A 14,785-nucleotide genomic window follows, 5' to 3' on the forward strand; every position below is an offset into this window, starting at 1 on the left:
TTGGATACGAAAATATCCTACTGATGGGAAAGAATAATCTTCAGAAGCTTTCCAGCTAATTACACTTGATTGAAAAATTACAAAATCAAATGTGTTTGGTCGCTGTGTTATATGGTTAGAAAACATTAAAATAAACTCTTTCGCATGAATGTATTTATCAATCCCCAGGGAACTGGCAGATTATTTTTCAGCAACGATTAGATCTTTCCGGAATTTTCTCGATGCTGTATGGCATCCAAACGAAAATTCTCGTTTCAGTTTGGCCTGCAAAAAACTTTTCTGAACTCTAATCCATCAAATTTGGAGCCCTGAAAAGGGCCGTTGATTATATGCTAAGCTAATATAGCACCCTCTCCTTGGGTTCGACGGGCCAGCTGAATGTCCTTGGGCATGATGTGACGCGTTTTGCGTGGATAGCACACAAATTTGTATCTTCGAATAAGCCTCCTGCAGCGTCATAACCGCGGAACTTTGGAAGCGTAAGTCGGTTTTGAAGTCCTGAGCAATTCCACGAACCAAATGCTGCAAAAGTAGCTTGCGGATCAGCAATTCGGTCGACTTCCGATAGCGATGAATTTCACGCAAAGTTCCCGGTCGATAGCGATGTGGCTTCTTCACCTATCCTGCGGCTGGTGCGCTTATCCGAGCTGCTTTCGTGTGCCTTACCACTGAAAAACTAACGAGCTGTCTGCTTGGTCCTAAACAAACGAGTCGTCACGGTGCGAGAGTAGAGTAAGAAATGAACGAAAGCAAAGGAAGCGTCATTTTATAAACCATAAAAGTATAGAATCTAAACCCCACCCTTATTATATTCGTTGCTTACCCTGAGAGAGAAACGAATAACATCGGAGTAAGTATACAGTAATGTATTTGAATCCGGACACTGCGTTACATTTAATATCATACCGCAGCCACAACATTTTCTGCATTACTGTAAAAAAGAGTTAACTCGACTGAAAATTTTTCGGTTCGGCCTGCGAAAACGAAATTAAAGGCTGATTTAGACGATGCCAGTCAGCGCTCTAGTTGAAGTATCCAGTGAATAGAGAACAGACACTCTGTTCAAGTTAGAGGCCAATTACTTGTTCGATACTGGTACAAGTAATTTGGACAGAGTGTCTGTTCTCTGTTCACTGCACTTAGAAAAATCCTCGGTCGAAAACTACCAAATACATTTGGTAATGCAAAATTAGTAGAATGTACAAATGTTTTGTACATATTGTCAACAAACCCGCATCCCTACCAGAGAATAGTATATTTTACTCGATAACATTAGTAAGCTAGGATATTGTCATATCTGAAAAGTGGTGAGAAAAGCGCGTATCAACCATTTTCATTGTTCCCATAAGGCAATACGGAGATATAATAAGGATATAATTTTGATACGTGCATTTTCGGCGAGAAAATGTAGCCGATATTGGGTTTCCGGATCATGGTTCTGCTTGACATATGTGTTTATTAGTACGGTCGAAAATGACTATAGATTGGTAGTATTTACCAAAAAATTCGTTATATTTACTAATTATTTCTCTCAGTGTGGATACCTCAACTAGAGCGTTGACTGGCATCGTCTACATCAGCCTTAAGAGCCCCCGCAGACTGCAGACTGACTTGTCGACCGATAGTTCGGTCGGCTTCTTAATCAGTACGGAGAGGTATGCATGTGAGCACATTACACCGATTCAGTTGGGTCGGTTTTTGCACCAATAGGCCGATCCGACCAAACTGTCGGCTGAAAAAAAGTCTGTAGTGTGCGGGGGCTCTAATTGAAGAGTACAGCATAATGCATAGACGTAAGTATGAGCTTCCCCATCTCACATTCCAATAAGATTAATGGGTGTCCAAGTGGGCGCGCGAATGATTTCAATAACCTGTTTTCGAAGCTATCATTAAGCTATTGAAACAATTTTTCGACTCAATAAATAGCAATCATAGAACTCTTGGACATTTTATCTTTTGTATGAAACGATTATCATACTGTTCCGTTGATCTGAAGCAGCATGAATCACGCTTAAAGAAGGAATGTATTTTTTCTTGGAATTTACTCAGCAAAAATAATGCCCTTTCCCAACAATTGAAAACGACAAACGGTAAACAGTTTCATCAAAGTGATTTCTTCGATATGGGGATATATTCACTACATCATGTCATATATTTCATATTCTTCATTATGAAATCCATATCCATGGCACCTATCGGTATCGAATTATCATCGACACCACGATTTTCGCTAAATGCTCCTTTCATTTCGGGCTGTAAAAAACTTTTCTGAACTCTAATCCATCAAATTTGGAGCCCTGAAAAGGGCCGATGATTATATGCTAAGCTGATATAGCACGCTCCCCTCGGATACGATGGGCCAGCTGGATATCCTTGGGCATGATGTGATGCGTTTTGCGTGGATAGCACACAAATTAGTATCTTCGAATAGGCCTCCTGCAGCGTCATAACCGCGGAACTTTGGAAGCGCAAGTCGGTTTTGAAGTCCTGAGCAATTCCACGAACCAAATGCTGCAAAGGTAGCTTGCGGATCAGCAATTCGGTCGACTTCTGATAGCGACGAATTTCATGCGAAGTTCTCGGTCGATAGCGATGTGACTTCTTCGCGCTTCCTGCGGCTGGTGCGCTTATCCGAGCTGCTTTCGTGGTGCCTTACCACCGAAAGACTAACGAGCTGTCTGCTTTGTCCCAAACAAACGAGTCCTCACGGTGCGAGAGTAGAGTAAAAAATGAACGAAAGCAGGAAGGGAGGAAGGTATTGAATTAGAGAGACTTTAAACTCTGAGAGTTCATTCGTCTCTAGGAACGAAAGCAAAGGAAGCATCTTATTAAAAGCCATAAAAGTCCAGAATGTAAACCCCACCCTCTTTATTATATAAGCTTACTGTATACTTACTTCGATGTTATTCGTTTCTCTCTCAGAATAAGCTACGAATATAATAAGGGTGGGGTTTAGATTCTATACTTTTATGGTTTATAAAATGACGCTTCCTTTGCTTTCGTTCATTTCTTACTCTACTCTCGCACCGTGACGACTCGTTTGTTTGGGACCAAGCAGACAGCTCGTTAGTTTTTCAGTGGTAAGGCACACGAAAGCAGCTCGGATAAGCGCACCAGCCGCAGGATAGGTGAAGAAGCCACATCGCTATCGACCGGGAACTTTGCGTGAAATTCATCGCTATCGGAAGTCGACCGAATTGCTGATCCGCAAGCTACTTGCAGGAGGCTTATTCGAAGATACAAATTTGTGTGCTATCCACGCAAAACGCGTCACATCATGCCCAAGGACATTCAGCTGGCCCGTCGAATCCAAGGAGAGGGTGCTATATCAGCTTAGCATATAATCATCGGCCCTTTTCAGGGCTCCAAATTTGATGGATTAGAGTTCAGAAAAGTTTTGACGTAGGACTACGTCTTTCATTTCTATACCGGGGTGTAAAACCAAAGTTTCGAGAACGAAAGCGTTACGCTGGAGACCGAGATTTTGAGCGTTAATAGCTCTTAAACAACTGAACGAAATGGTATGATAAACACTTCATTTGAAAGATAAAATGTCTACGCGTCATATACTTGTTACTTTTTCATCCAAAAACTTGTTTCAATAGTCTTAAAATTGCTTTCAAAACAGGCTATTGAAATCACCAATCGGTATATAAGCGAGCGCCGCTCGTAAACCCACTCAGTTATGATTGAACAGCGATTGGAGCATGTTGTCGCTGTTGTAGTGAAGCTAATTTCGTTTATCATGAAAGCGCTGATGAACGGTGTCACCAAGAGCCTGTTTGTGCACCTAAGGCCAAAAGGGAATCCATCAGGAGGAGAGTGATGCCACGGTTCCGCTTGAAACATCGGAGCAGCCGCCACACACATACACGCGCGGAATTCTCGTTGCTATCATCGTTGCTGAAAAATAATCTGCCAGTTCCCCTGGGAATTGAAAAATACATTCATGCGAAATAATTTATTTTAATGTTTTCTATCCATATAACACTGCAACCAAATACATTTGGTTTTGTTATTTTTCAATCAATCGCAATTAACAGGAAAGCTTCTGAATATTTTTTTCCCCATCAGTGGAAATTTTCGTATCCAATATTGGATGCATAACATGAAAAACGGAAAATGTTTCACATCGCGAAAATCAAGTCATTTTCGAGCGATTATTTGCTTTCTACTCATATAATGCTTCGACCAAATACATTTCGTTTTGGATTTTTTCAATCAAGTGCGATCAACGTAAGACCACGTCTTTCGGCAATTTATTAGAGGTGCAATGAATCTTTAGGAATTCCCGCTCTACGCGCACTGACAAACAATGTTTACTCAACAATTTCTCAAACTAGAAATGGGTGTTGTGAGAACGGATTAGCGAACGCGAAAACGACAAACGGGAGAAAGATACGTTTGGAGGTTGAAGGAAATTGGCAGAAAACTTCTTCATTCTATCATTCAAATAATGTGATTCATACCACATCGTTTTGCCAGAAAGAGATTATTAATGCTCAAAGGAGGAATCGAGTCCTCCGAGGAAATTACCCAGCGCAAATTAGAGTCGACTATCGATTGCGGCATTCGTACACAAATAATTTTAAAATGCAGTTTCACCAAAGTGATTTCTTCGGATATATTCACTACATCATGTCATTTATTTCATATTCTTCATAAGGAAATCCATATCCATGGTACCTATCGGTAACGAATTATTATCGAAACCACGATTTTCGCTAAATGCTCCTTTCAGTTCGGCCTGTAAAAAACATTTCTGTACTCTAATCCATCAAATTTGGAGCCCTGAAAAGGGCCGTTGATTATATGCTAAGCTAATATAGCACGCTCTCCTCGGATACGATGGGCCAGCTGGATGTCCTTGGGCATGATGTGACGCGTTTTGCATGGATAGCACACAAATTGGTATCTTCGAATAAGCCTCCTGCAGCTTCATAACCGCGGAACTTTGGAAGCGCAAGTCGGTTTTGAAGTCTTGAGCAATTCCACGAACCAAATGCTGCAAAGGTAGCTTGCGGATCAGCAATTCGGTCGATATCTGATAGCGACGAATTTCATGCGAAGTTCCCGGTCGATAGCGATGTGGCTTCTTCACGCTTCCTGCTACTGGTGCGCTTATCCGAGCTGACTTCGTGTGCCTTACCACCGAATGACTAACGAGCTGTCTGCGAAAGACTAACGAGCTCGAGTCCTCACGGTGCGAGAGTAGAGTAAGAAATGAACGAAAGCAAAGGAAGCGTCATTTTATAAACCATAAAAGTATAGAATCTAAATCCCACCCTTATTATATTCGTGAGTATACAGTAAGCTTATACAATAAAGAGGGTGGGGTTTACATTCGATTCTTTTATGTTTTATAAAACGACACTTCCCTTGCTATCGTTCATTTCTTACTCTACTCTCGCACCGTGAGGACTCGTTTCATCGGGACTAAGCAGACAGCTCGTTAGTCTTTCGGTGGTAAGGCACCACGAAAGCAGCTCGGATAAGCGCATCAGCCGCAGGAAGCGTGAAGAAGCCACATCGCTATCGACCGGGAACTTCGCATGAAATTCGTCGCTATCAGAAGTCGACCGAATTGCTGATCCGCAAGCTACCTTTGCAGCATTTGGTTCGTGGAATTGCTCAGGACTTCAAAACCGACTTGCGCTTCCAAAGTTCCGCGGTTATGACGCTGCAGGAGGCTTATTCGAAGATACCAATTTGTGTGCTATCCATGCAAAACGCGTCACATCATGCCCAAGGACATCCAGCTGGCCCATCGTATCCGAGGAGAGCGTGCTATATTAGCTTAGCATATAATCAACAGCTCTTTTCAGGGCTCCAAATTTGATGGATTAGAGTTCAGAAAAGTTTTTTACAGGCCGAACTGAAAGGAGCATTTAGCGAAAATCGTGGTTTCGATAATAATTCGTTACCGGTAGGTGCCATGGATATGGATTTGATAATGAAGAATATGAAATATATGACATGTTGTAGTGAATATATCCCCATATCGAAGAAATCACTTTGATGAAACTGTTTACCGTTTGTCGTTTTTAATTGTTGGGAAAGGGCATTATTTCTGCTGACTAAATTCCAAGAAAAAATCCATTCCTTCTTTAAGCGTGATTCATTCTGCTTCGGATCAACGGAACAGTATGATAATCATTTCATACAAAAGATAAAATGTCCAAGAGTTATATGATTGCTATTTATTGAGTCGAAAAATTGTTTCAATAGCTTAATGATAGCTTCGAAAACAGGTTATTGAAATCATTCCTATCCGTATGTAGTGCGCCCACTTGGAAACCCATTAATCTTTTTGGAATGTGAGATGGGGAAGCTCATACTAACGTCTATGCATTATGCTGTACACTTCAATTAGAGCCCCCGCACACTACAGACCTTCCTTCAGCCGACAGTTTGGTCGGATCGGCTACTGGTGCAAACACCGACCCAACGGAATCGGTGTAATGTGCGCACATGCATACCTCTCCGTACTGATTAAGAAGCCGACCGAACTATCGGTCGACAAGTCAGTCTGCAGTCGGCGGGGGCTCTTAATTTCGTTTTTGCAGGCCGAACCGAAAAAATTTCAGTCGAGTTAACTCTTTTTTACAGTAATGCTTTTGAATCCGGACACTTTGCATTACATTCAATGTCATACCACAGCCATAACATTTTTTTCATGTTGAATTTATGCGATTAATAGTTGCTAATATAGTTACTGATAGTTTCTTGATAGTTACTTATCAATCGCATTAATTCAACATGCAGAAAATGTTGTGGCTGCGGTATGGTATTAAATGTAACGCAAAGTGTCCGGATTCAAATACATTACTGTATACTTACTTCGATGTTATTCGTTTCTCTCTCAGGGTAAGCAACGAATATAATAAGGGTGGGGTTTAGATTCTATACTTTTATGGTTTATAAAATGACGCTTCCTTTGCTTTCGTTCATTTCTTACTCTACTCTCGCACCGTGACGACTCGTTTGTTTGGGACCAAGCAGATAGCAGGTTAGTCTTTCAGTGGTAAGGCACACGAAAGCAGCTCGGATAAGCGCACCAGCCGCAGGATAGGTGAAGAAGCCACATCGCTATCGACCGGGAACTTTGCGTGAAATTCATCGCTATCGGAAGTCGACCGAATTGCTGATCCGCAAGCTACCTTTGCAGCTTTTGGATCGTGGAATTGCTCAGGACTTCAAAACCGACTTGCGCTTCCAAAGTTCCGCGGTTATGACGCTGCAGGAGGCTTATTCGAAGATACAAATTTGTGTGCTATCCACGCAAAACGCGTCACATCATGCCCAAGGACATTCAGCTGGCCCATCGAATCCAAGGAGAGGGAGAGGGGTTTGATTTCGTAATTTTTCAATCAAGTGTAATTAGCTGGAAAGCTTCTGAAGATTATTCTTTCCCATCAGTAGGATATTTTCGTATCCAATATTGGATGCATAACATGAAAAACGGAAAATGTTTCGTATCGCGAAAATTATATAATTTTCAATCGATTATTGCTCAGTCGCCGAAATTTTCATACTCAGAGAGTTCATTCTCCTCTAGTTTGCCTTCCAAATTGCCATCGTAAACCACACCTTCTCTCGATTCAATCACGCACAAAAACATACTGAAATGATATTCTGGTGGTGAAACCGATTCATTTTTCGTGAGGCGTCGTGCACAAATTACGTAACGCGATAAGGGGGGAGGGGGTAGATGTTGCGTTACTTTCTGTTTATTAGAGATAGGAAATTGCGTTACGAAAGGGGGGGGGGGAGAGGTGGTTCAAAATTCGGATTTTTAGCGTTACGTAATTTGTGCACGACGCCTGAGGACATCGACAAGACAACATCGTTACTGAACGAGCTGAACGGCGAGGGATCGAGGGATTCATTACCTGGCCTGACCTGACCTGAAATGCAATCAGTTTGTTTTAACTGTGAGGGAGCGCAGAAAAGCCGATGCTGATACTCTCGTGACGAAGAGAGTATCAGCATCGAAATACGGTTCCTCGGGAAGACATAGAAGCAGCCGCCACACACACACATACACGCGCGCAACTCTTTTCGTTTGCTGGTTATCGAGAGGAAACCTGGAAAAAAATGATCGTTGCTGAAAAATAATCTGCCAGTTCCCCTTGGAATTGAAAATTACATTCAAGCGAGTTTATTTTAATGTTTTCTATCCATATAATACTGCGACCACATACATTTGGTTTTGTGATTTGTCAATCAAGTGCAGTTAGCAGGAAAGCTTCTGAAGATTATTCTTCAGAACAAGGTTTTTTGTATCCAATATTGGATGCATAAAACCTCGAGCCTCCAACGTAACGCTCTCGTTTTTGAAGTCACCCAAATATATATTTATTCATTCATTCAGGATGGATTTAGATTCAACTTCAAACAAATGATCTCTAAATCAACGATAGTCCTACGTCACCCTTGCGGTTATACCATAGATATAACCCACTTCCTGTTTTTTACAGCCCGAAATGAAAGGAGCATTAAGCGAAAATCGTGGTGTCGATGATAATTCGATACCGATAGGTGCCATGGATATGGATTTCATAATGAAGAATATGAAATATATGACATGATGTAGTGAATATATCCGAAGAAATCACTTTGGTGAAACTGCATTATAAAATTATTTGTGTACGAATGCCGCAATCGATAGTCGACTCTAATTTGCGCTGGGTAATTTCCTCGGAGGACTCGATTCCTCCTTTGAGCATTAATAATCTCTTTCTGGCAAAACGAAGTGGTATGAATCACATTATTTGAATGATAGAATGAAGAAGTTTTCTGCCAATTTCCTTCAACCTCCAAACATATCTTTCTCCCGTTTGTCGTTTTCGCGTTCGCTAATCCTTTCTCACAACACCCATTTCTCGTTTGAGAAATTGTTGAGTAAACATTGTTTGCCAGTGCGCGTAGAGCGGGAATTCCTAAAGATTCATTGCACCTCTAATAAATTGCCGAAAGACGTGGTCTTACGTTGATCGCACTTGATTGAAAAAATCCAAAACGAAATGTATTTGGTCGCAGCATTATATGAGTAGAAAGCAAATAATCGCTCGAAAATGACTTGATTTTCGCGATGTGAAACATTTTCCGTTTTTCATGTTATGCATCCAATATTGGATACGAAAATTTTCCACTGATGGGGAAAAAATATTCAGAAGCTTTCCTGTTAATTGCGATTGATTGAAAAATCACAAAACCAAATGAATTCGGTTGCAGTGTTATATGGATAGAAAACATTAAAATAAACTCTTTCGTATGAATGTATTTTTCAATTCCCAGGGGAACTGGCAGATTATTTTTCAGCAACGATGATAACAACGAGGATTCCGCGCGCGTGTGTGTGTGTGTGTGTGTGTGTGGCGGCTGCTCCGATGTTTCAAGCGGAACCGTGGCATCTCTCTCCTCCTGATGGATTCCCTTCTGGCCTTAGGTGCACAAACAGGCTCTTGGTGACACCGTTCATCAGCGCTTTCATGATAAACGAAATTAGCTTCACAACAACAGCGACAACATGCTCCAATCGCTGTTCAATCATAACTGAGTGGGTTTACGAGCGGTGCTCGCTTATATACCGATTGGTGATTTCAATAGCCTGTTTTGAAAGCAATTTTAAGACTATTGAAACAAGTTTTTGGATGTAAAATAACAAGTACGCGTAGACATTTTATCTTGCGAATGAAGTGTTTATCATACCATTTCGTTCAGTTGTTCAAGAGCTATTAACGCTCAAAATCTCGGTCTCCGGCGTAACGCTTTCGTTTTCGAAAGTTTGATTTTACACCCCGGTATAGAAATGAAAGACGTAGTCCTACGTCAAAAAACGCCTCTCTGGTTTCGACATATAATTACGTGATCAGAAGGACCTCGATCAGCACATTCCTAATATCGGACGATCGAGGTCAGCCAATAGTCAGCCAGGAGGCGATTCCAGCCGCATCAGCAAATCTACTCAATAAATACAACAGCAGAACCTTCACCCGTGTTCAGTTTCAGTTCTATTAAATCCTATATCGGTGCCGCGCGTCGTTCGTCGCTTTTAATAAAGTTAGAAATAAATTATATCTCTTTTTGACGTAGAACTACGTCTTTCATTAAGGGTGTCAAATCAGAAAACAGGTCACGTTTTTATGAAATAAAGTTAACGTTAATAACGTTAATAATCGAACGGATTTTGATGATTTACATACTAAACGAATCGGAAATTCCGTAAGATTTGTTTAATATGCCATACATTAGAATCCCCTGGTTAGTAAATGGTTAAAATTCATGAAAACTTTAAGTGTTTCTATTTCCCCATACATTTGTTCTGTCCATTTGAGTGCTTTCCCGAACAGAGCTATCAATAACGAGCAACTTATCGACGACCAACGGAGGGGAAATCGTAGGATTTAAAATCTCCGTGAACAAAGGAAAAGAAGAATGAAGGGGAATACTTGCCTAGAGTATAAACAGTGGATCTCGCTGAGGCAAACTTTCACTCGGCATCGGACTGTTGAGTAATCCAGTTCACTTTGCTTTCGCTGCGCTTCGATCTAAGATTGGACCCCACCAGTGGTAATCCAACTTGGAAATCGTCGTTTGATTTTTCTGTTCGTTTTTCGCGTTATTCGTATCGTGTGTTCTTCTTTCCGCGTCATAAATTGGACGCTTGGCGTAGTGTGCGATGAGCAAGAAGAAGAGGAAAGCAGGCTCGAGCCCTGCAAAAAACGAACGCATTGCCAGGGGCAATAATATTTCGAGGTAAGCGTCATCTAATGATGCACGCGATGTTGGTGCAGTGAAAAACGCTCGCACTGAACCGAGCCTTCGCGAATGTGACACCGCACCGAACAACAGCGAAGTAGGCGATTTCGGCGCGTCGGTCGAAAATGTAAACGCCCAGGCAGCAACCAAAATCAAGCTCCCCCCGCTGGTGGTGAAGGCGGTCGCTCTTGACAAACTCATCAGCGAATTCGCATCGATGGGTGTTACAGCAGAGTACAAGCTGTGTGGCATAATTCAGTTAACAGTTTTCCAAGCAGTTAACATTGTTTATTTTCCGTCTTCATAAGGGCTTCGTTGGTGCTTTGAGAATGCATCAATGCATAAAACTGACGTTATGGCGAAGCAGACGTTAAGGTTGTGCACCAGAAAATTATTTGGGAATACCAAGCGTCTTGAATGTCTTACTGGAATGTTATAAGTTATTTGGGTTCGCGTGCCAGTCGCAAAACTGCCTTCAACTAGGATTGCATTTGCGCTAGTATTGATCATAATGAAGCATTGCTACTGTTTTCGAGGTTGTTATTAACAAAAAGAGTTTATTTCTCTTGTTTAGTCATCGAGAAAGTAAATGTTCTGGAATTTTGTATGTGATTAGGTTTTGCTTGCCAATAGCATAACTTCCTCCACTAAGGGTGACAGCTGCGCTTCTCTCGAGCATGAGAAAGTAATGCAACTCTTTTCGAGGCCAGTAATATTAACAGAAGCGTTTCTTTTGAGAATAGCGCAAAATGATGAGAAATCTTTATATATAAAATATTTTTAGTAGTTTCAAGCCACCAATGTATGGCTCTGTATGCATGCTATGTTGAACGCTTGTTTGGCGCTTGGTTTACGCTTAGTTTGTACGAACGATATCTAGAGGTGCGATTCCTTTGATACTTTGCAAGTGTTGTCATTGTTGTTGTTTACATGCGGTGCCAAAGATATATTGATGTTGCTATGAGATATGGAATAATGGTGCTGCTGCAACATGTATATAATCGACTGTAGCCGAGTCAATGTCAATTTCGAAAAAGGCCACCGGAATAGCCTTCGAGGTAAATTTTCAATGCATTGACATGAAATAAATTGCGACATACGATTGTTTTGCGAGGGCAAGAATTAATCATCAATCAATTCAACGTCGTCAACTGATTCTACAATGAAAAAATCATTTCAGAGATTATTCTACTAAGCAGTTGTTTCTAAAATTTCACAGCATTATAGAATAATATCCGAAGGTATAAACAAGCGACTTATATAAAATAACAGCGTAGTTCTACGTCAACAATGCGGTCGTATCTTGGACACAACCTCCTTATTTTTATAAATAAGATTATATATTTACATAAAAATAAAATTAATAAAATTCATTTTTTTGCAAGTTCAATATTTTTAAATAAAAAGCTAGCTCATTAGCTTCATTTAGATACGTCGATAATCTAAACCGGTTCAGTGGTTCTGAAGTTATGAATTTTTGAAAAAAAGGCAGTTTTGGGAAAAAATATTTTTCGACCACCCTAGAATGGAAATGGTCACCCTAACGAAAAAATAAAAAATGGTCTAATGTTTTGCGATAAAGAACAAAACTACCACTTTTCATCGAAATCTGAGAATCACTATATTGATATGCAAAATATACAATAATATACAAAAGACATTCTTACGTGCATCGCGATGCACAAAATATTAATGAATCTATGAAAATTGACATTAGAAGACATTCTACAGATCCGCACACTTTTACAGACATTTCCACATGTTTAACAGACTTTCACATATTTTTTACAGACCTTTTGAAAAAATCATCTGGCAACTCTTCGTTCCACTTTTTATCGAATATTCTCAAATCGCAGGAGTATGCATTTGCATGACTGTGACTTCGTTTGTTTTTATTTCGTTTGGAGAAATATTATATCAGGGAAAGTGGACATTAGAAATGAGTTGCTCAGTGAAAGGCTGCCCGAAGTGAAAATGTTCGCGTTAGCTTTTATCGTATACCATCGGAACATATTTACAGACGCACGGGGTCGATTTTTGCGCAGACGACAAACTAGTTCCGAATAAGGGTTCCCGTACCTGTGGAGTAAGTACGATGTTTCAATTATTGAAAACCAGAAGTGTAGCAAACCTTTCATACACATTTTCAGGTTTATTTTGATAGAAATACATCGTTACATTTCAACCGGAAAAGAAACCTCGTGAGCAACCGTAATGGCTTTTTCACCATTAAGCCGGTAGTTGACTCAGAAGATTACGTCCATCATCAACACGAAGCACAGATTGCTTTACCGTTATATTCATCACCAGGACTAGCGGATCATAATTAAGCGAATTTCATTCGGATTTCAAAACGTCTCCAAAACTTTTCACTTTTGCTATGTATGTACGTATCGAAATTCGCCGATGTCGAATTTTGCTCCCACATTAAAATCTTGGAGTTAAAGTTTTCTTTCTTTCTTTGTTTTAAGATGCTTTAAACTTTGCAGTTCATTCGCCTCTATTGGAGTTAAAGTCATAGTGTTGATTATCATAAGAAAAATAACACTCTTGATCATTGGATCTTTTTTGACAGCCGCTTTGATTTAATCCGCACTACCTAGACCTGGGTGGTCCAATGGTTGCTTCTTATCTAGATAGTGCCAGGAACCCATCTAGCATAAAATTTCATGCCCATCTGCCATATAAGGGCAAAAATGGCCCCAGCGAAACAATTTTTGAGCGCAGTACGGCACTCATGGCCGTCAAAGTGCTAGTTATGTATATTTTTTCTCCGTTCAATTCTTGTTTTATTGTTGAAAGATATATGAACAAATAATGGTATAATGGATAGTAAAAATATTCTTTCTTTAATTTTTACGGAGCTCGGAAAAAGTCCGAAATCCATGTCTATACACTAGAATACCTAAAATTCCCACTACATCTACATATCGCGCATTAAAGGTATGATTTGTATTTTTGCTATTCTTACCCAGTGGGCGCTGCAATTATTCTTCTGCCAGATTTGTTAACCAGGCAGCACTGAGCCAACTGACAGTTCTTTTATTTATATACAGCACGCGTGCTGGTTTGGTGTTAGGAAGTCGACACCAATTTTCAATAATTTTCCTCAAAATCGACACACAATGCGGATAGAAACGTGCTACTTTTGTTCCAGCAAAATTTTTCCGGGTCACGGAATGGTTTTCGTGAGAAACGACTGTAAGGTAAGTCTTGTTTTGGTACTTCCACCTTTAGCTGATAGTTAACCTCAACTTCTTCCCTGTAGGTGTTTAGATTCTGTCGTTCCAAATGCAGACGGGCATTCAACAAGAAAAAGAACCCGAGGAAAACCCGCTGGACCAAAGCCTACAGAAAGACACACGGCAAGGAGCTCACGATCGATCCGGCCTTTGAGTTCGAGAAGCGTCGAAACGTTCCCGTCAAGTACAACCGTGAACTGTGGACCAAAGCGATCGATGCGATTAAGAAGATCACCGAAATCAAGGAACGTCGCGAGAGGCACTTTGTCATGGAGCGTCTGCGTAAGGCTCGCGACCACGAAATTCACAATGACATTGTGGACGTGCAGAAAAATATCGCCCTAATCAGATCACCCGCCATTGGGCTGAAAGAACGTCGAGCCCGGGAGAAGGCACAGGAAAGTGCCCTGCTCATGGATGTGGAGGACGAGGAGGAGATCGAATATGTCGACGCGCGCCAACTGGAGAAGCAACTGGAAGAATCCTCCGCCCAGCTGGAGGAGGATGCCGAAATGATGAAGGCTTGAGTGGTGGATTAGTTGTGATAGGGATCGATTTGTATGTTTAGGATAAGGGATGTTACACATATCTGAAGGCTGCGTGTGTAATAAACTCTGGAAAATGAATGACAAGGTTTCATTTCGTCTGAGAAAAATGCTTCTTTGAATGGATATTGAGTTTCTCCTCTATCTTCAAATGTAACCGTGTATAATGGAATGCCAGATTGTATAGACACTTCAATTCATTGGCAACATTCGTACTAATGAGATTATCTTCAA

The 14,785-nt window shown here is 40.8% G+C and overlaps 1 protein-coding gene across 1 annotated transcript; it reads left to right on the forward strand.

Moving 5' to 3' along the window:
• Positions 1–13,794: 13,794 nt before the first annotated feature.
• On the forward strand, positions 13,795–14,632 carry LOC129777563 (probable ribosome biogenesis protein RLP24). Its single transcript, XM_055783912.1, has 2 exons — positions 13,795–13,970; positions 14,033–14,632. Exons 1-2 carry the CDS (start codon positions 13,890–13,892, stop codon positions 14,531–14,533), a joined length of 582 nt encoding a protein of 193 aa, XP_055639887.1. The 5' UTR covers positions 13,795–13,889; the 3' UTR covers positions 14,534–14,632.
• The last annotated feature ends 153 nt before the right edge of the window (positions 14,633–14,785 follow it).

The sequence above is a fragment of the Toxorhynchites rutilus genome, chromosome 3, assembly GCF_029784135.1.
Source record: "Toxorhynchites rutilus septentrionalis strain SRP chromosome 3, ASM2978413v1, whole genome shotgun sequence".
In the NCBI taxonomy this organism is placed as follows: Eukaryota; Metazoa; Arthropoda; class Insecta; order Diptera; family Culicidae; genus Toxorhynchites; species Toxorhynchites rutilus.